The 22,866-nt window shown below is 44.0% G+C and overlaps 1 protein-coding gene across 1 annotated transcript in view; it reads right to left on the reverse strand.

The window, feature by feature from the left end:
- Positions 1–22,866, reverse strand: part of enah (ENAH actin regulator) — a 566,884-nt gene that overhangs the window by 83,493 nt on the left and 460,525 nt on the right. Inside the window, exon 12 of the mRNA XM_041188077.1 lies at positions 10,027–10,105. Coding sequence (XP_041044011.1) covers positions 10,027–10,105 — 79 coding nt within the window. The remainder of the gene's footprint in view (positions 1–10,026; positions 10,106–22,866) is intronic.

Consider the following 22,866-nt stretch of genomic DNA (forward strand, 5'->3'; position numbering starts at 1 on the left):
ATCCAAGTGATGTTCAACATGGAGGAGCACTAATTCATCAGCTGAGGGAGGGCAGTACATGGTAATCAGTAGGAGGTTTCCTTGCCCATGTTTGACGTAATGTCATGCGACTTCATGGGGTCCATAGTTGATGCTGAGGACTCCCAGGGCAATTCCCTACTGACTGTATACCACTGTGCCGCCACCTCTGCTAGGCCTGAACTGCCGGTGGGGCAGGAAATACCCAGGGATGGTGATGGTGGTGTCTGGGACATTATCTGTAAGGTATGATTCCGTGAGGATGACTATGTCAGGCTGTCACCTGACTAGTCTGTAAAACAGCTCTCCCAATTTTGGCACTAGCCCCCAGATGTTAGTAAGGAGGACTTTGCAGGGTCGACAGAGCTAAGATTGCTGTTGTCGTTTCCGGTGCCTAGGTCGATGCTGGGTGGTCCGTCTGGTTTCATTTCTTTTTTGTTACAACTAAGTGGCTTGCTATGCCACTTAAGAGGGCATTTAAGAGTCAACCATATTGCTGTGGGTCTGGAGTCACATGTAGGCCAGGCCAGGCAAGGATGGCAGATTTCCTTCCCTAAAGGACATTAGTGAACCAGATGGGTTGTTACAACAATTGACAATGGTTCTATGGTCATCATTAGACTTTTAATTCCAGATTTTTATTGAATTCAAATTCCACCATCTGCGGTGGCGGGATTCGAACCCGGGTCTCCAGAGCATTACCCTGGGTCTCTGGATTACTGGTCCTTTATTGCCCTTGAGAAGGTGATGGTGAGCTGCCTTCTTGAACTCACAGTGCTGTTCGGCTGGAACTCCCTTTCTAACAGCACTCTGGGTGTACCTTCACCAAATGAACTGCAGTGGTTCAAGAAGGCAGCTCACCACTACCTTCACAAAGGCAGTTAGGGATGGGCAATAAATGCTGGCCTAGCCAATGAAGCCCACATCCTGTGAAAGAATAAAAAAAAAATCTATCCTGCTTGTTACCACCTCAAAGAATTCTAAAAGATTTGTCAGGCATGATTTCCCCTTCATGAAGCCATGCTGAATCTGCGTGATTAGATTATGCATTTCTAAATGCTCTGCTATTACATTTTCCCAATGACAGATGTTAAGCTAACTGGCCTATTGTTACCTGTTATTTGTCTCCTTCCCTTTTTGAATAAGGGGGTTATATTGGCAGTTTTCCAATCCCCTGGGACTTTTCCAGAATCTAAGGACTCGTGAAGATTACTACCACTGCATCCACTATCTCTGTAGCCACTTCCTTTGATATCCTAGGATGCAACACATCAGGTCCAGGTGACTTAGAGGCCTTTAGCCCCATTAGTTTCCCTGGTACTTTTTCTCTAGTGAAGGTTATTGTATTTATTTCCTCCCCGCCTTTTGCCCCATGATTATTTAGTATTTTTGCTATGCTATTGGTGTCTTCTACCATGAAGACTGATGCAAAGTACTTATTCAATTCTTCTGCCATTTCCTGGTTCCCATTATTATTTCCTCAGCCTCATTCTCTAAGGGGCCTATATTGGCTTGGCCTCTCTTCCTTTTTATATATTTAAATAAGCCCTTACTGTCCGTTTTTATATTACTTGTAAGTTTACCCTCAAAGTTCATTTTCTCCCTCTATTATTTTTTTGGTCATCTTCTGTTGGTTTTTAAACCTTTCCCAATCCTCTGGCTTACCAATAATCTTTGCCACATTGTATGCTTTTTCTTTCACTTTGATACTATCCTTAACTTCCTTGGTTAACCATGGTTGGTTTACCCCGTTCCTACAATCCTTCTTCCTCACTGGGATATATCTTTGTTGAGTCATGAACTATTTTCTTAAACGTCTGCCATTGTTCATCATATTGATTCCACATTTTTCGATCCAAGATCATTTCTTGCTATCGTATTTATTCTACCTCGTACTAACAAAACCACCCTGCCACCCTTTCCTTCCTGCCTGTCCTTTAGAAAAGTCACATACCCCTGAACATTTAGTTCCCAGCTTTGATCTCCTTGTAACTATGTCTCCGTAATGGTTATAAAATCATACCCAATAATCTCAATTTGTGCCATTAATTCATTTATTTTGTTCTGAATATTACGTGCATTTAAGTATTTAAGCATTTATGGGATAAACATAGTTAGGGAGAAAATATTCTGAGTTTAGTATCATTGTAAGTGGATAAATTACTAGGCCTGGATGAAATGTATCCAAGTCTTTTAAGAGAAGCAAGGGAGATGATAGTCGAGGCTCTGACTATTATTTCCAATTCTCTCTGGCTGCAGGGGGCATGCCACAGGACTGTTAATGTTATCCCATTGTTTTAAATGGGAGAACAGGGTCGATTGAGTAGTTATAAGCGAGTCAGCCTAACCTCAATTGTGGGCAAATTAATATATAAAGTTCTGGGAACTATATTAATCATCCTTTACAAAAGTACGGCTTAATTAAGGAAAGACAGCAAGGATTTGTTAAAGACAGGTAGCATCAGACCAACTTAATTGAATTTTTTGAGGTGGTAACAAGGATGGTCGATGAGGGTAGCATGCTTAATGAATTTTAGCAGTGTTTTTGACAAGGCCTCATATGCCAGGCTGGTCAGAAAAATCCAAAATTGACACAGTGGCAGGAAGGAAAGAGTGTTTTTGTGAATGGAAGGCTGTTTCTAGTGTTTTATATGTTCTATAGTGTTCTACAGAGTTTAATACTAATTTCCTGATCTCTTGTGCTATATATATCAATAATTTAGACTTAAATGTTGGTACATGATTAAGAAGTTTGCAGATGATACAAAAATTGGCCATGTGCTTAATAGCGAAGCATAGAACATTAATGGATTGATAATGTGGGCAGAGAAGTGGCAAATGGAATTCAATCTGGAGAAGTGTGAATATATTTGGGGAGGGCTAACAAGGCAATACAATACAAATGGCAAGATACTGAAGCGTAGGGGAGCAGAAGAACCTTGGAGTGCATTCCACAGATTTTTGAAGGTGGCAGGATATGGAGATAAGATGATTAAGGCAGCATACAGGATACTTTCCTTTATTAGCCAAGGAATAGAACAGAAGAGCAGGGAGGTTAGACTGGAACTGTATGAAATAGTCAGCTGGAGTATTCTGTTACTGCATCACAGAAATACGCAATTGCATGGGAGAGGTTAGAGGAGATTTATGAGAATGTTGCTAGGACTGGAGCATTTTAGCTTTGAGGAAAGATTGGACAGGCTGGGGTTGTTTTCTTTGGAATGAAAAAGGTTGAGTGAAGACATAATCGAGGATCATAATATTATGAAGGTTCTAGATAATGGATAGAAATCACCTGTTTCCATTAGCAGTGAGGTCAAAAATCAGATTTAAGTTAATTGGTAGAAGAATTAGAGGAGAACTGAGGAGAACTTTTTTCACCCAGAATGTGATGGGGATCTGTAACTCTCTGCCTGAAAGGGCGATAGAGGTAGAAGCCCTCATTACATTTAAAAAGCAATTGAATATGCATTTGAAGTGGCATAACCTACAACGTTACAGGCCAAGAACTGCAAATTGGAATTAGGCTGGACAGCTTTTTTCCAGCCAGCACCGACATGATGGGCCAAATGACATCATCCCTCTGTGAATTTCTAGGAGTTTATCTACTCAAACCAGGTCAACGTAGCGCTGTACTCTAGAAATTCCATTCCATTAATTACATATACTCAAGCAATGTGGTTGGCTCTTAACTGCCCTCTGAAACAGCCTAGCAAACCAATCAATTGTATCAAAACCGCTGCAGGAAAGCCAGGCCACGAAGCATTGACCTAGGCATTGGAACTGACAAAGGTGCACCCTGTTTAGTTGACCCTGTAAAGTTCTCCTCGCAAACATCTAAGGAAGTGCCAAAATTAGTCAAACAATAGCCTGACACAATCATACGCAATCATACCTCACAGATTGTGTCTCAGACACCACCATACGTCCTATTCCACCGGCAGGACTGACCCATCAGAGATGACAGCAGTGCTATACAGTTGGGAGGGAGTGGCCCTGGCAGTCCTCAACATTGACTCCAGACCCCAGGAAGTCTCATGGTATTGTCAAAAATGGACAAGGTAACCAACCTCCTGCTGATTACTACCTATCTCAGCTGATGAATCAGCACTCCTCCATGTTGAACACCACTGGGGAGAAAGGTTAACAAGGGCACACGAAGTATTCTGGATGGGAAGCTTAATAACCATTACCTAGAGCAGCTCAGTAGCACAACTACTAACCAAGTTGACTGAGGGACAACTTCCCTTTTGGGCCTGTACCTGTAGCAGATAGTGAGAGAACCAGAAAGAGGGAATCTCCTCATCTGGATGCATCTGCTCATGATGGTAGGAGTGGCACCGCACAGACTTTGTGGAAACAAAGTCCTGTCTTCATGTTTCTATGTATCTTCATTGTATTGGGTAGCACTACCACCCTCCTATATGAGACAGGCTCAGAACAGCTCAACACTGAGCATTCATGAGGCAGCTGAATTGTATTCAACCACAATTTGTAATTCAATAGCCTAGCATATCCCTCACTCTGCCATTATTTGCATGCCAAACAGCAAAATTAGCATGCGACAGACAGAGCTAAGCAACCCCACAACCAACAGATCAGATCTAAGCTCTGCAGTCCTGCCAAATCCAGTCATAAATGGTGGTGGACAACTAAGTAACTTACAGGAGTGGGCTCCATAAAAACCCCCATCTTCGCTGATGGGGGAGCCCAGCACACCAGTGCAAAGGACAAAGCTGAAGCATTTGTAACAATTTTCAGCCAGAAGTGCGATTGAATGAGCCATCTCAGCCTCCTCCTGAAGTCCCAGCTACACAGATGCCAGTCTTCAGATACTTCAATTCACTCCATGTGATATCAAGGAACAGCTGAAGGCACTGGATATTGCAAAGGCTATGCGCTTTGACAGCATTCCAGCAATAGTACTGAAGACTTGTGCTCCAGAACTAATTGCGCCCTTAGCCAAACTGTTCCAGTATAGCTACAACACTAACATATACCCAGCAATGTGGAAAACTGCCCAGGTATCTCCTGTCCTCAAAAAACAGGACAACCCAGTAATTATCACCCCATTAGCCTACTCTCGATCATTAGTAAAGTGATGTTGACGGTGCTATCAATCAGCACTTATCCAGCAATAACCTGCTTACTGAAGCTCAGTTTGGGTTCCACCAGAGCCATTCAGCTCCTGACCTCATTACAGCCTTAATCCAAACCTGAACAAGAGCTGAACTCAAGAGTTGAGGTGAGAATGGCTGCCCTAGACATCAAGGCAGCATTTGACCCAGGGCGGCATTAAAGTACCCTAGCAAAACTGGAGTCAATGGGAAATTCTCCACTGGGTGGAGTCATACCTAGCACAAAGGAAGATGGTTGTGATTGTTGGAGGTCAAACATCTCCGTCCTAGGACATCACTGCAAGAGTTTCTCAAGGTAATGACCTAGGCCCAACCATCTTCAGCTGCTTCATCAATGACATTCCCCCCATGATAAGTTCAGAAGTGGGGATGTTCACACAACGTTCAATGCCATTCATGACTCCTCAGATACTGAACCAATGCAAGACCTGGACAACATTCAGGCTTGGGCTGATGAGTGGAGAGTAACATTTGTGCCACACAAGTGCCAGGCAATGACCATCTCCAACAAGAGAGAATCCGACCGACCATCTCCCCATGACATTCAATGGCATTACCATCGCTGAATCCCCCACTATCAACATGAAGGTTACCATTGACCAGAAACAGAGCTAGACTAGCTATATAAATATTGTGGCTACAAGGCTGGGAATTCGGTGGAGAGTCACTTCCTGACTCCTTAATGCCTGTCCACCTTCTACGAGATGTACTGCAGCAACTCACAAAGGCTGCTTCGACAGCACCTTTCAAACCTGTGACCTCTACCACCCAGAAGGACCAAACAGCAGATGCATGGGAATACCACCACTTGCAAGTTCCCCTCCAAGACACATAGCATCCTGACTTGAAAATATATTACCATTCCTACACTGTCACTGGGTCAAAACTCCCTTGCTAACAGCACTGTGGGTGTACCAACACCACATGGACTGCAGAGGTTCAAGGTGGCAGCTCACCATCACCTTCTCAAAGGCAATTAGGGATGGGCAATAAATGCTGGCCCAGCCAGTGATGCCCACATCCTGCGAAATAATTTTTAAAAAGCCATTAAGCCAGAGGAATAATTAATTCAATGAGGAGAGCAGGGGACTCCAGCAGCCCTGAGCTGCTCGTATTCCCTCAGCAAAACCTCTTTCCTTCCTCTACCTATATCATTGGTACCTACGTGGACCACGACAACTGGATCTTTCCCCTCCAACTCCAAGTTCCTCTGCAGCCCAGATGAGATATTCTTAAATAAAAACAAAAAAACTGTGGATGCTGGAAATCCAAAACAAAAACAGAATTACCTGGAAAAACTCAGCAGGTCTGGAAGCATCGGCAGAGAAGAAAAGAGTCGACGTTTCGAGTCCTCATGACCCTTCGACAGAACTTGAGTTCGAGTCCAAGAAAGAGTTGAAATATAAGCTGGTTTAAGGTGTGGGGGGGGGGGGGAGAGAGAGAGAGAGAGAGAGAGAAGTGGAGGGGGTTGGTGTGGTTGTAGGGACAAACAAGCAGTGATAGAAGCAGATCATCAAAAGATGTCACAAACAACAGAACAAAAGAACACATAGGTGTTAAAGTTGGTGATATTATCTAAATGAATGTGCTAATTAAGAATGGATGGTAGGGCACTCAAGGTATGGCTCTAGTGGGGCTGGGGAGAGAATAAAAGATTTAAAAATATTTAAAAATAATGGAAATAGGTGCGAAAAGAGAAATCTATATAATTTATTGGAAAAAACTAAAAGGAAGGGGGAAACAGAAAGGGGGTGGGGATGGAGGAGGGAGCTCAAGACCTAAAGTTGTTGAATTCAATATTCAGTCCGGAAGGCTGTAAAGTGCCTAGTCGGAAGATGAGGTGTTGTTCCTCCAGTTTGCGTTGGGCTTCACTGGAACAATGCAGCAAGCCAAGGACAGACATGTGGGCAAGAGAGCAGGGTGGAGTGTTAAAATGGCAAGCGACAGAGAGGTTTGGGTCATTCTTGCGGACAGACTGCAAGTGTTCTGCAAAGCGGTTGCCCAGTTTACGTTTGGTCTCTCCAATGTAGAGGAGACCACATTGGGAGCAACGAATGCAGTAGACTAAGTTGGGGGAAATGCAAGTGAAATGCTGCTTCACTTGAAAGGAGTGTTTGGGCTCTTGGACGGTGAGGACAGAGGAAGTGAAGGGGCAGGTGTTGCATCTTTTGCGTGGGCATGGGGTGGTGCCATAGGAGGGGGTTGAGGAGTAGGGGGTGATGGAGTAGTGGACGAGGGTGTCCCGGAGGGAGCGATCCCTACGGAATGCCGACAGCGGGGGGTGAAGGGAAGATTTGTTTGGTTGTGGCATCATGCTGGAGTTGGCGGAAATGGCGGAGGATGATCCTTTGAATGCGGAGGCTGGTAGGGTGATAAGTGAGGACAAGGGGGACCCTATCATGTTTCTGGGAGGGAGGAGAAGGCGTGAGGGCAGATGCGTGGGAGATGGGCCGGACACGGTTGAGGGCCCTGTCAACGACCGTGGGTGGAAAACCTCGGTTAAGGAAGAAGGAGGACATGTCAGAGGAACTGTTTTTGAAGGTAGCATCATCAGAACAGACAGGGCCCTCAACCGTGTCCGGCCCATCTCCCGCACATCCGCCCTCATGCCTTCTCCTCCCTCCCAGAAACATGATAGGGTCCCCCTTGTCCTCACTTATCACCCTACCAGCCTCCGCATTCAAAGGATCATCCTCCGCCATTTCCGCCAAATCCAGCATGATGCCACCACCAAACACATCTTCCCTTCACCCCCCCCCTCCCATCGGCATTCTGTAGGGATCGCTCCCTCCGGGACACCCTGGTCCACTCCTCCATCACCCCCTACTCCTCAACCCCCTCTTATGGCACCACCCCATGCCCACGCAAAAGATGCAACACCTGCCCCTTCACTTCCTCTCTCCTCACCGTCCAAGGGCTCAAACACTCCTTTCAAGTGAAGCAGCATTTCACTTGCATTTCCCCCAACTTAGTCTACTAAGTTGCATTCGTTGCTCCCAATGCGGTCTCCTCTACATTGGAGAGACCAAACGTAAACTGGGCGACCGCTTTGCAGAACACCTGCGGTCTGTCCACAAGAATGACCCAAACCTCCCTGTCACTTGCCATTTTAACACTCCACCCTGCTCTCTTGCCCACACGTCTGTCCTTGGCTTGCTGCATTGTTCCAGTGAAGCCCAACGCAAACTGGAGGAACAGCACCTCATCTTCCGACTAGGCACTTTACAGCCTTCCGGACTGAATATTGAATTCAACAACTTTAGGTCTTGACCTCCCTCCTCCATCCCCTTTCTGTTTCCCCCTTCCTTTTGTTTTTTTCCAATAAATTATATAGATTTCTCTTTTCCCACCTATTTCCATTATTTTTAAATATTTTTAAATCTTTTATGCTCTCCCCACCCCCACCTGAGCTATACCTTGAGTGCCCTACCATCCATTCTTAATTAGCACATTCGTTTAGATAATATCACCAACTTTAACACCTATATGTTCTTTTGCCCTGTAGTTTATGACATCTTTTGATGATCTGCTTCTATCACTGCTTGTTTTTCCCTACAACCACACCAACCCCCTCCACTTCTCTCTCTCTCTCTCCCCACCCCCCCTACACCTTAAACCAGCTTATATTTCAACTCTTTCTTGGACTCGAACTCAAGTTCTGTCGAATGGTCATGAGGACTTGAAACGTCAACTCTTTTCTTCTCTGCCGATGCTGCCAGACCTTCTGAGTTTTTCCAGGTAATTCTGTTTGTGTTTGAGATATTTTTAACCCTGGCACCAGGTGGCCTACACAGCCTTTGGGACTCTCGATCCTGGCTACAGAGAACAGTGCCTATTCCTCAAACTATACTATTCCCGATTACAACTACATTTCTCTTTTCTCCTTGGGCCCCAACTATTTACAACCTATGTTAATGACTTGGATTCAGGGGTAGAAGGTATTATAGCTAAGTTTGCAGATGACACCAAAATAGGTGGGAAAGTAAGTTGCAAGGAAGAAATAAGAAATTTACAAATGGATATGGACAGGTTAGGTGAATGGGCCAAAATTTGGTAGATGGAATTTAATGTGGATAAGTGAGAGCTTATCCATTTTGGTCGGAAGAATAAAAAGACGACTTATTATTTAAATGGAGAGAAACTTCACAATGCTTCAGTGCAGAGGGATCTGGGTGTCCTAGTGCATGAATCGCTGAAAGCTAGTATGCAGGTACAGCAGGTAATAAGGAAGGCAAATTGAATTTTGGCATTTATTGCTAAAGGAATAGAGTATAAAAATAGGGGAGTGTTGTTGCAACTGTCCAAGGCATTGGTAAGACTGCACCTGGAGTACTGTGCAGTTTTGGTCCCCTTACTTGAGGAAGGATGTAGTTGCAGGGCTTGTCTTATGCGGAGAGATTGAGCAGTTTAGGTCTACACTCGCTAGAGTCTAGAAGGATGAGAGGAGATCTAATTGAGGTTTATAGATGTTAAAGGGGATAGACAAAGTAGATGTGGAGCAGATGTTTCCCTTTGTGGGGCATTCTTGAATGAGAGGCCATCATTCTAGGCTAAGGGGTAGTAGACTTAAATCAGAGATGAGGAGGAATTACTTTTCTCAAAGGGTTATGAATCTGTGGAATTCATTACCTCAGAGTGCAGTGGATGCCGGGACGCTGAATAAATTTTAAAGAGGAGATAGACAGATTTTTAATTAGTAATGGGTTGAAAGGTTATGGGGAGAGGACGGGAAATTGGAGTTGAGGCCAAAATGAGATCAGCCATGATCGTAATGAATGGCGGGGCAGGCTCGAGGGGCTGAATTGCCTACTCGTGCTCCTAGTTCTTCTGTTATGTTCTTATTTGGGAAAAGAAAAACCATCCAACACACCTGTTTCAATCTGTCATAATCCAGGATTTCTGTCTGCACACCATTGGCATTGGGTGGACCACTTGATGTAGATTTGCTTCTGAAAAGAAGAAAACAGAGTTATACTGGAGTATGGCTGAGGGAAACCCAAGATGCTTTGCTTTTGACCTCATTTACAATCAACAAGATTCCCCTTGAGGAATTAGTGGTCAAAAAGCATTAAGGTGTCAGAGCTGCATCTTTCATTTACCTTGGCCATCAGATGCCATTTTAAATTTATATTGTGAATGTAACAAATCATCTACAAGTTTCTTGTTAAAATAGGAAAATTTTTACTTTAAAAATGGAACAACAGCAAAGCTTCCACTTGTGAGCTCCAGTAACAATATCTAAGGACAAAACTGCATTATCCTTGGGGTCAGTCAGAAACCTTGAAATGCCAGTATTTATGCTAGATTATATAAATCAAGTCATTTTGGTTCTCATATTGACAGTGCTGGCTGTGTCACACTCTAAGCCCTTTGCTGGTATTGTATAATTCAATGTTTTACTGGCTGTTTGCAAACACAAACCCTTTATCTCTTCAGCAATAGGTTTTGTATACCGATCACATTAACTGAACTTGGGAAGTACGTCCCAAGCGTCACCTCTGATTCATAATGCATGCCATCAAGATGACTGCATGTCACTTCTTTGCTATTTTTGCACTAAGTCTATGTTTTCAGAGGGGCTCACAATTCTAAGGGCTGCAGAAATCTGGAAATGTTCCAGAAATCCAACAGAATATTTGCAGGTAGAAGCATTTTATTAATTAGATAGGTGGCACTCAATTTTCCCAATCACAAACAGGAAGTATAGTAAATGAAATGTAAACTGAACCTGTGGTCAGAACAAATCTGGAATAATTTATTCAGTTTTGGTCATAAACACACACAAGTGCTATTCCAGACATGGAGTTTGAAAGCTGATCCTGGCATTGGGGATTGGAGAAAATCTCCCGAAAGGAGATTACTGAGGGGGTTTTATACAGAATGAATGAATGGATTTATAGAAAGCTTTATGTTCATTACAATTGTACCAAAGCAACTCAGTAACAACAAATTACGATAAGCCTATGCCCTGTTATCTAGATAAACCTAAAAGTATAGAAGATAATAAACAGTAAATCCATGCTATATCATAAAGATAAAAGAGAGCGAAAAGCAAATTAGGACTGCTCCGATAGTAGTTCCTGAATAAATAACCCCTCAAACCTATTCCACCATTCAATTAGATCATGTTCATCTGTACCTCAGCTTCATTTATCCACCATTGCTCCATTATTATATGATGCCCTTAACTAAAAAAGTTTATCATTTTCAAAATTTCAGTTGACCTCCAGCCTTTTAAGGAAGAATTCCAGATTTGCACTTTGAAAAAATGCTTCCTAATTTTACTCCTGAACTGCCTAGCTGTAATTTTATTATGTCTTCTCGTTCTGCAATCCCCCACCAGAGCAAATAGTTTCCCAGTACATACTCTAGTAGATTTCTTTATCATTTTAAATACATTGATTTAATTGAGACAATATTCCAATTTGTCCTTTTTTAGATCTGAAATGGTTGGCCTCTCTCACTTCCCAACATTTAACTAACCTGCAGTAGTTTTGCCCACTTAATCTGTCTACATCGCTTTGTAACTATCTGTTCCAATGTACACAACTTATTGTACCTTCTAACTTAGTATCATTTAAAATCTTGGATATACAACTCTCTATTCTATTACCCAAGTCATTAATACCTATGGTTAAAATGCGAGGCTCCAGTACAGATCCCAGGGGAACACCATTTGAGATATCCCGTGAATGAGAGAATATTTCCTTTATCCCTATTGTCTCTTACCTCCCAACAATTAGTGACCCATATCACAAAGTTACTTCTCAGTCTGTGCATTTTCATTTTTTTTAAAAAAAAGGATCTCTTGTGCAGTGCCTTACCAGGTCATTCTGTAAGCCCAGATAGACTACACGGGCACAATTCCTGAACCGAGAGTATTCTGGAAAATTAGGGCCGACGCATCTTAAATTTCCTCACCAAAGTCAAATCCTAGGGGTTTATTTATCCTAAACCCCATAATTTCCTTATTACCATTTCTATTAAACTAACTAAATTCCTCTGCTTTTAGGTTTTCCTGTATTGTGAGTAATTTGTCCTCTTCCTCCACTGTGGAAACAGATAAGGGTACTTCCATTTGTGTAATAAAAATAAAAAATGCTGGAAATGCTCAACAGGTCAGGCAATATCTGTGGATAGAAACAGAGTTATTTCCTGCTGAGTATTTCCAACATTTTTTGTTTCAATTTCAGATTTCCGGCATCCACAGTATTTTGCTTTCATACTTCCATTTGTGTGTCAGCTGTGGCTCAGGTGGTAGTACACTTGCTTCTGAATTAGAAGGTTCGGGTTTAAGTTCCACTCCAGAGCTAGAGCACAAAATTCAAAACTGACACTTTAGTGCAGTACTGAGGGAGCACAGCACTGTTGGAAGTGTCACCTTTTGGATGAGATGTTAAACTGAGCCCCCTTCTGCCTGTTTGGGTGGATGTGAAAGATCCCATGGTACTATTCAAAGAAGAGCAGGGGAGTTATCCCCAGCGTCCTGGCCAATATTTATCTCTCAATTAACATTACACAAAAAGAAATCAAATAATCTGGTCATTATCTCATTGCTGTTTGTGGCAGTTTGTTGCTGCATTTCCCACATTGCAACAGTGACCACATTTCAACAAGTTCTTCATTGATTGTAAAGCGCTTTGAGACATCTGGTGGTTGTGAAATGTGCTATAGAAATGTTAAGTTTCTTTTATTTCCTGATTATCCATTATTAACTCATCTCTATCTGTCTTTAATGGGCCAAATACATGTATCAAGTCAAATCAACAAATCCCACTTCCTCAATTTACTGAGTCCCATCTTTGCTTTTTATTTATTGATACTGGCCTATCTTCATCAATCTTGTAAACTCCCATATCTTAATTGCTAAGGAAGTCTTCAAACAAGACAAACTTACTATATCATGTCTGCCCTTCATATTCTAACTCTAATAATCCCAAATTGAGTAGAAATTTGAACAGCACCCTACATCTGTGAAGGTTCTATGAACACTTTGAAGCAGAATTTTAAAAGGGTGACGATCTTTTTCTCAAGTCAAGTCTCCAAATACTCGGCCAGACCCAAACTTTTTATTTATTTATTTTATAAAGTATTGCTCCTCCAAGCTTTGATTTCTTTTTGTTTTGTGATCTTCCTTCTCAATGTATTCCTTTGTGTTCAAATACAAACTCACTACATGGTCAACTAATCAAATTCTCATACGAACATACAAATTAGGAGCAGCAGCAAGCCATTCGGCCCCTTGAGCCTGCTCCACATTCAATAAGATCAGGGCTGATTTGATTGTAATCTTAACTTCAGATTCCCACCTACCCCTGATAAACTTTCACCACCTTATCAAGAATCAATCTGGCTCTGGCTTAAAAATATTCAATGACTCTGCTTCCACTGTCTTTTAAAGAAGAGGGTTGCAAAGACACTCTACCCTCAGAAAAAAAAACATTCTCATCACCTCTGTCTTAAATGGGCAAACCCTTATTTTTAAACAGTGACTCCTAGTTCTAAATTCTCCCACAGGAGGAAACATCCTTTCCACATCCACCCTGTCAAGACCCCATATGATCTTAAAGGTTTCAATCAAGTCGCATCTTAATCCTCTAAACTCCAGCGGACACAAGTCTAGCCTGTCCAACCCTTTCTCATAAGACAGCCCTTCCATTCCAGGTTCTAGTCTAGCAAACTTTCTCTAAACTGCTTCCAATGCATTTACATCCTTCCTTAAATAAGCAGGCCAATACTGTACACAGTACTCCAAATGTGGTCTCACTAATGTCTTGTATAACTGAAGCATTACCTCCCTACTTTTGTATTTAATTCCCTTCACAATAAATTAGAACATTCTTAGCTTTCCTAATTACTTGCTGTAGCTGCATACTAGCCATTTGTGGTTCATGCACTAGGACACCCAGATCCCTTTGCATCTCAGAACTCTGCAATCTCTCATCGTTTAGATAATATGCTTCATTTATATTCTTCCTGCCAAAATGGACAATTTCACATTTTGCCACATTACACTCCAATTGCCAGATCTTTGCCCACTCACCTAACCTATCTATATCTCTTTGTAGCCCCCTTATGTCCTCTTCACATCTTACTTTCCTAACTAACTTGGTTTCATCAGCAAATTTAGCAACCATACTGCCGGTCCCTTCATCCAAGTCATTTGTATAAACTGTAAAAAGTTGAGGACCCAGCACTGTTCTCTGTCACGTGCCATTCTTGCCTACCAGAAAATGACCCATTTATGCCTTCTGTTTCTTGTTAGCTAGTCAATCTTCTATCAATGCAAACATATTACCCCCATACCATGAGCATTCATCTTCTGCAATAAACTTTGATGTGACACCTTATCAAATACCTTCTGGAAATCTAAGTCCAGTACAACCACCAGTTCCATTTTATCCAAAGCACATGTTACTTCTTCAAAGGACTCCAATAAATTGGTTAAACATGATTTCCCTTTCACAAAACCATGTTAACTCTGCCTGATTACCTTGAATTTATCTAAGTGTTCTGCAATCATGTCTTCTAGCTCCCAACATTTTTCACATGGCAAATGTTAAAATAACTGACCTGTAATTTACTGCTTTCTTTCTCCCTTTCTGAATAAAGGAGTTACATTTGATATTTTCCAATCTAATGGAACCTTCTCCAAATCGAGGGATTTTTGGAAAATTAAAACCAATGCATCACAGACTCCTGCATAGTCATACATATGAGGAGCTAGGTACCAAATTAAGAAGCAGAATCTCAAAGGTAATCATCTCTGGACTATTACCTGAATTGATAGGAGATAAGAATAAGGGATGAACGTGTGGCTCAAAGATTGGTGTGGGAAAAGTAAGTTCCGATTCGTGGGCACTGGCACCAGTACTGGGAAATGTAGGGGCTGTACCGTTAGGATGGTCTACACCTGAACCATGCTGGGGTGAGTGTTCTTGCGAATCCCATAATTAGGGAAGTAGAAGGGGTTTTAAGCTAAGTTGTGGAGGACAGGGGTCAAATGTGGGAGGATGTGGTAAGTTAAAGAGAAGAGAGGAGGTATGAAGTTGGGAAATGATAACAGACCATGACAAGAATAGTGAGTGCAAGACTAAGAAAAAAACCAATAGATAAGGTTAGAGATTACAAAAAAGATAAAAGACTCTGTATCTGAATGCATGCAAAACAAAACAGATGAACTAATAGCGCAAATAATTATGATCCAATAGCCATTACAGAGATATGGCTACAGGATGGGATAGGTTGAGACCTGAGACCTGAACATTGAAGGGTATGTGACTTTAAGGAGGGATAGGAAACATAGGAAAAATTGGATGGTGGCTGCGTTAATCAAAGACAACATTAATACAATAGAGAGGATAGCCTAAGTGCAGGAAATCAGGGTATAGAAGCAGTTTGGATAGAGATGAGGAATAATAAAGGCAAGAAATCGCTTGTGAGAGTGGTTTACAGGCACCCTAACAGTAATCACATAATAGGACAGGGTATCAAAGAAGCAATAGTAGGAACTTCTCAGAAAGTTACGGCGCTTATCATGCGGGATTTTAATCTACATATAGATTGGAACAAACTGATGGGCAAAGGTAGCATAGATAACGAATTCATAGAATATGTTCATAAAGGAGGCGATGGCATAGTCGTATTGTCGCTGGACAAGTAACCCAGAGACCCAGGGTAATGCTCTGGGGACCCGGGTTTGAATCCTGCCATGGCAGATGGGGGAATCTGAATTCAATAAAAATCTGGAATTAAAAGTCTAGTGATGAACATGAAATCACTGTAACAACCATCTGGTGCCCTTACCTGGTCTGGCCTACACATGACTCCAGACCAACAGCAATGTGGTGACTCTTAAATGCCCTCTGAAATGGCCTAGAAAACCACTCAGTTGCAACAAACTGCTACAAAGTCACAAAAAAGGAATGAAACTGAATGGACCATCCGGCATTGACCTAGACACCAGAAACGACAACGGCAATCGCAGCCCTGTCAATCCTGAAAAGTCCTCCTCACGGAATCATACCTTACAGATAATGTCCCAGACACTACCATCACCTTCCCTGTCCCACCAGCAGGATAGGCACAGTGGAGGTGGTGGCACAGTCGTAAGCAGTAGGGACGGAGTTGCCCTGGGAGTCCTCAACATTGACTCCGGACTCTATGAAGTCTCAAGACATCAGGTCAAACATGGGCAAGGAAGCCTTCTGCTGATTACCAAGTACCACCCTCCCCCAGGTGATGAATCTATGTTGAACACCACTTGGAAGAAGCACTGAGTGTGACAAGGCACAGAATGTACTTTGGGTGGGGACTTCAATGGCTCAATAGCACCACTACTGACTGAGCTGGCCAAGTCCTAAATGACATAGTTGCTGGTCTGGTTCTGTGGCAAGTGGTGAGGGAACCAATAAGAGGGAAAAACATACTTGGTCTCATCCTCACCAACCTGCCTGCCGCAGGGGCATCTGTCCATGACAGTACTGGTAGGTGTAACCACCGCACACAGTCGTTGTGGAGGTGAAGTCCTGCCTTCACATTGAGGATACCCTCTATCACGTTGTGTGGCTATCCCACAACCAACAGATCAGATTTAAGCTCTGCTGTCTTGCCACATTCAGTCGTAAATGGTGGTGGACAATTAAACAACTCACTGGAGGAGGAGGCTCCACAAACATCCCCATCCTCAATAATGGAGGAGCCCAGGACATCAGTGCAAAAGATAAGGCTGACCATTTGCTACAATCTTCAGCCAGATGTGCCAAGTGGATGATTCATCCATAGATGCCAGTCTTCAGCCAATTCAATTCACTCCACGTGCTATCAAGAAACAGCTGAAGGCACTGGATACTGCAAAAGCTATGGGCCCTGACAACATTCCAGCAATAGTACTGAAGACTTGTGCTCCAGAACCTGCTGGACCCCTGGCCAAGCTGTTCCAGTAAAGCGGCAACACTGGCATCTACCTGGCTGTGTGGAAAATTGCCCAGGTATGTCCCGTACACAAAAAAAAAGGACAAATACAACCCGGCCAATTAACGCCCCATCAGTCTATTCTCAATCATTAGTAATGGAAGGGGTCATCAACAGTGCTATCAAGGAGCACTTGCTTAGTAATAACCTGCTCGCTGACGCCCAGTTTGGTTTCTGCCAGGGCCACTCAGCTTCTGACCTCATTACAGCCTTGGTTCAAACATGGATAAAGCAGCAAAACTCCCTGAGGTGAGGTGAGAGTGACTGCCCTTGACATCAAGACAGCATTTGACCGGAAGTGGCATCAAGGAGCCCTAGCAAAACTGGAGTCAATGGGCAACAGCGGGAAAGCGACTGGTTGGAGTCATACCTAACACAAAGGAAGATGGTTGTGGTTGTTGGAGGTCAGTCATCTCAGCTCCATGACATCATTGCAGGAGTTCCTCAGGGTAGTGCCCTCAGCCCAACCATCTTCAGCTGCTTCACCAATGACCTTCCTTCCATCATTAGGTCAGAAGTGGGGCTGATGATTGCACAATGTTCAGCACCATTTGTGACTCCTCAGATATTGAAGCAGTCCATGTCCAAATGCAGCAAGACCAGGCTTGGGCTGACAAGTGGTGAGTAACATTTGTGCCGCACCTGCCTGGGTGAGTGCAACACCGACAACTCTTAAGAAGCTTGACACCATGCAGGACAAAGCAACCCACTTGATTGGCACCACATCCACAAACATTCACTCCCTCCACCAGCGATGCACAGTAGCAGCAGTGTGTGTTACTCACAATAAGAGGTTGTGGTGGAAGAATTAATCCAGGCTGGTCTCTTGGTTAAAGCTGGTTTATTTCCAAGACAACTCATCAGTGCTACTAACTTCCTAGTAGCTTCCACACAAAGTGTTCCAGCTGCACCTTTTTATTCTATTCAGTTGGGATAATTAATGCCCATCATTTGTTTAACTAGCAACTGGTTTTAACAAGATGATTGCCATATTAACAGTGTGTACCATCTACAAGATGCGCTAAAGGAATTCACCAAGGCTCCTTCGAGGGTGCCTTCCAAGCCCACGACCACTAGCACCTAGAAGGATAATGGCAGCAGATAGATGAGAACACCACCACCTGGAAGTTCCCCTCCAAGTCACTCACTACCCTGACTTGGAAATATATCGCCGTTCCTTCACTGTCGCTGGGTCAAAATCCTGGAACTCCCTCCCAAACAGCACCGTGGGTGTACCTATACCACAAGGACTGCAGCAGTTCAAGAAGGCAGCTCACCACCACCTTCTCAAGGGCAACCAGGGATGGGCAAGAAATGCCGGCCCAGCCAGAGAAGCCCACATCCCGCAGATGAATAAATAAAAAATAGGAACAGGAGTAGACCATTCAGCCCCTCAAGCCTGCTCTGCCATTCAATAAGATCATGGCTGACCTTCTTGTGTTTTGAATTCCACGTTCCCATCCAGCCCCAATAACCTTTGATTTCCTTGTCTATCAAGAATCTATCTACCTCTGCCTTAAAAATATTCAATGACCCCACATACACCGTCTTCTGAGGCAGAGAATTCCAAAGTTGCACAACCCTCAGAGAAATGACCCTGCCTCCACCGCCATCTGAGGCACAGAGCTCCAAAGTTGCACAGCCCTCAGAGAAAAAGTTTTTCCTCATCTGTGTCCTAAAAGGCCGACCCCTAACTATAAGACAGTGCCCCCTAGTTCTGGGCTCACCAACAAGAGGAAACATCCTTTCCACCTCCACCTTGGCAAGGCCGATCAGGATCTTGTACACATCAATCAAACCACCCCTCACTCATCTAAATTCCAGTGGAAACAAACCAAGTCTGTCCAACCTTTCCTCACAAGACAACCTGGATTCGTATCCCGGCAGATGGTGGAATTTGAATTCAATAAAAACCTGGAATTAGAAGTCTAATGATTTCCATGAAACCATTGTCGATTGTTGCAAAGTACCATCTGATTCACTAATGTCCGTTGGGGAAGGAAATCTGCTGTCCTTACCTGGTCTGGCCTACATGTGACACCAGACACTCAGCAATGTGGTTGACTCTTAAATGCCCTCTGAAATGCCCGAGCAAGCCACTCAGTTTTATCAAACCTCTACAAGGTCTCAAAGAAGAAATGAAACCGGACATCGTCCTAGGCACCGGAAAAGACAATGGCAAACTCAGCCCTGTCGACCCTGCAAAGTCCCTCTTACTAACATGTGGCGGCTAGTGCCAAGATTGGGAGAGCTGTCTCACGGACCAGTCAAGCAACAGCCTGACATAGTCATCTTCACGTACTCATAATGTATCATTACAGACCATGACCCAGACATCACCATCCGCGTCCCCGGCTATGTCCTGTACCATCGGCAGGACAGACCCAGCAGAGATGGCTGCACAGTGGTATACAGTCGAGAGGGAGTTGTCCTGGGAGTCCTCACATTGACTCCAGGCCCATGAAGTCTCATGGCATCACGTCAAACATGGGCAAGGAAACCTCCTGCTGATTACCATGTACGTACCCTGTCAGCTGCTGAATCAGTGCTCCACCATGTAGAAGAAAGCACTGAGGGTGGCAAGTGTGCAGAATTTACTTTGTGGGGGCAGGGGGGTGGACTTCAATGTCCATCACCAAGAGTGGCTCGGTGGCACCACTACTGGCTGAGCTGGCCAAGTCCTAAAGGACATAGCTGGGTTTGCAGCAGGTGGTGAGGGAACCAACAAGAGGGAAAAACATACTTAACCTCATCCTCACCAAGGTGCATCTGTTCATGTCAGTATTGGTAGGAGTGACCTCCACATAGTCCTTGTGGAGACAAAGTCCCACCTTCATATTGAGGATACCCCCCATTATGTTGTGTGGTGCTACCACCGTGCTAAATGGGATAGATTTTGAACAGATCTAGCAAATGAAGACTGGCATCCACGAGGTGCTGTGGGCCATCAGCAGCAGCAGAATTGTACTCAAACACAATCTGTTAGCTCATGGCCCTGCATATCTCCCACTCTACCATTACCATCAAGCCAGGGAGATCAACCCAGGTTCAATGAAAAGTGCAGGAGGGCATGCCAGGAGAAGCACCAGGCATACCTAAAAATGAGGTGTCAACCTGGTGAAGCTATAACACAGGTCTAATTGCGTGCCAAACAGCATAAGCAGGAAGCGATAGACAGAGCTAAGCAATCCCACACCCAACAGATCAGACCTAAGCTCTGCAGTCCTGCAACATCCAGTTGTAAATGGTGGTGGACAATTAAACAACTCACTGGGAGGTGGGAGCTCCAGAAATATCCCCATCCTCAATACATCATCAGTGCAAAAGATAAGGCTGAAGCAATTACTACACTCTTCAGCTAGAAGTGCCGAGTGGATGATCCATCTCGGCCTCCTCTGGAGGTCGCCAGCATCACAGATGACAGTCTCCTGCCAATTCGACTCACTCCACATGATATCAAGAAACGGCTGAAGGCACTGAATACTGCAAAGGCTATGGGTCTTGACATATTCCGGCAATAGTATGAAGAGTTGTACTCCAGAACTTGCTGCGCTGCTAGCCAAGCTGTTCCTGTACAGCTACAACATTGGCATCAACTCAGCTATGTGGAAAATTGCCCAGGTATGTCCTGTACGCAAAATGCAGGACAAATCCAACCTGGCCAATTACTGTCTCTTCAGTCTACTCTTGATCATCAGTAAAGTAATGGAAGGAGTAATCAACAGTGCTATCACGCAGCAATAATCTGCTCACTGATGCCCAGTTTGGGTTCCGCCAGGGCCACTCAGCTCCTGACTTCATTACAGCCCTGGTTCAAACATGGACAAAAGAGCTGAACTCCCGAGTTGAGGTGTGAGTCACTGCCCCTGACATCAAGGCAGCATTTGACCGAATATGGCATCAAGGAGCCCTAGCAAAACTGGTGTCAATGGGAATCGGGGAAAACTCTCAGCTGGTTGGAGTCATACCTAGCACAAAGGAAAATGGTTGTGATTGATGGAGATAAGCCATCTAAGCTCCAGGACATCACTGCAGGAGTTCCTCAGGGTAGTGTTCTCAGCCCAACTATCTTCTGCTGCTTCATCAATGACCTTCCCTCCATCGTAAAGTCAGAAGTGGGTATGTTCGCTGATGATTACACAATGTTCAGCACTATTCGCGACTCCTCAGGTACTGAAGCAGTCCCTGTCCAAATGCAGCAAGACCTGGACAATATCCAGGCTTGGGCTGACAAGTGGAAGTAACATTCACGCCACACAAGTGCTGGGCAATGACTATCTCCAATAAGACAGAATCTAACGGGTCAGAGTCTAGGAATCCTGTGACAAGTCACTCACCACCTGACTCCCCAAAGGCTGTCCACCATCTACAAGGCACAAGTCAGGAGTGTGATGGAATACTTCCCACTTGCCTGGACGAGTGCAGCTCCCACAACACTCAGGAAGCTTGACACCATCCAGGATAAAGTAGCCTACTTGACTGGCACCACATCCACAAACATTCACTTCCTCCATCACCGACACACAGTAGCAGCAGTTTATACCATCTGCAAGATGCACTGCAGGAATTCACCAAGGCTCCTTAGACAGCACCTTCCAAATCCATGACCACCATCATCTAGAAGGATAAGGGCTGCAGATAGATGGGAACACCACCACCTGGAAGTTCCCCTCCAAGTCACTCACTATCCTGACTTGACATCTAGGCAGCATTTGACCGAGCATATCGCTGATCCTTCACTGTCGCTGGGTCAAAATCCTGGAACGCCTTTCATAACAGCACTAGGTGTACCGACACCACATGGACTGCAGCGGTTCCAGAAGGCAGCTCACCACCACCTTCTCAAGGCCAACCAGGGATGGGCAATAAATGCTGGCCCAGGCAGCAAAGCCCACATCCTGTGAATGAATAATAAAAACCCCACTCATTCCAGATATCAATATAGTAAACCCTCGCTGAACCACCTCCAATGCATTTACATCCTTCCTTAAATAAGGAAGCCAAAACTGTACACAGCATTCGAGGTGCAGTCTAACAATGCCCTGTGTAACTGAGCATAACTTTGGCTGTAAAGAGCGAGACTTCAGTGAGCAGAGCGGGGCTGTAAAGAACAAGACTTCAGTGAGCAGAGCGAGGCTGTAAAGAACAAGACTTCAGTGAGCAGAGTGGGGCTGTAAAGAGCTAGGCTTCAGTGAGCAGAGCGGGGCTTAAATTTAAGGAAACAGTCTTTTAATTAAAAACAAACAAAAAGTATGGCAAGGGAGCTCAATCTTAGGGGATGAAGCCGGGCAAGTGGTAGAAGTGTCAGTGGGGGAGCATTTTGGAGACAGTGACCAAAACTCTGTAAGATTTAAGGTAGTTATGGAAAAGGACAAAGATAGACTGCAAATAAAGGTCCTGAATTGGGGAAGGCCGATTTCAATATGATAAGACAGGATCTGGCCCAAGTGGACTGGGAGCAGCTACATCAGACCAGTGGGAGTCATTCAAAAAGGAAATAATGGGAGTTCAGGGCCAACATGTGAAGGTAGGACCAACAAGTCCAGGGAGCCCTGGATGTCAAGGGATATAGAGGATTGGATAAGGAAAAAAAAGGTGGCTTACGGCAGATACAAAGGAATGAAAACAGCGGAAGCACTAGAGGAGTATAGAAAGTGTAGGGGGTACTTAAAGAAGTAATTAGGAGAGCAAAGAAAAGGCATGAAAAAACACTGGCGGGCAAGATAAAGGAAAATCT

This window comes from Carcharodon carcharias, chromosome 5 (genome assembly GCF_017639515.1).
Source record: "Carcharodon carcharias isolate sCarCar2 chromosome 5, sCarCar2.pri, whole genome shotgun sequence".
In the NCBI taxonomy this organism is placed as follows: Eukaryota; Metazoa; Chordata; class Chondrichthyes; order Lamniformes; family Lamnidae; genus Carcharodon; species Carcharodon carcharias.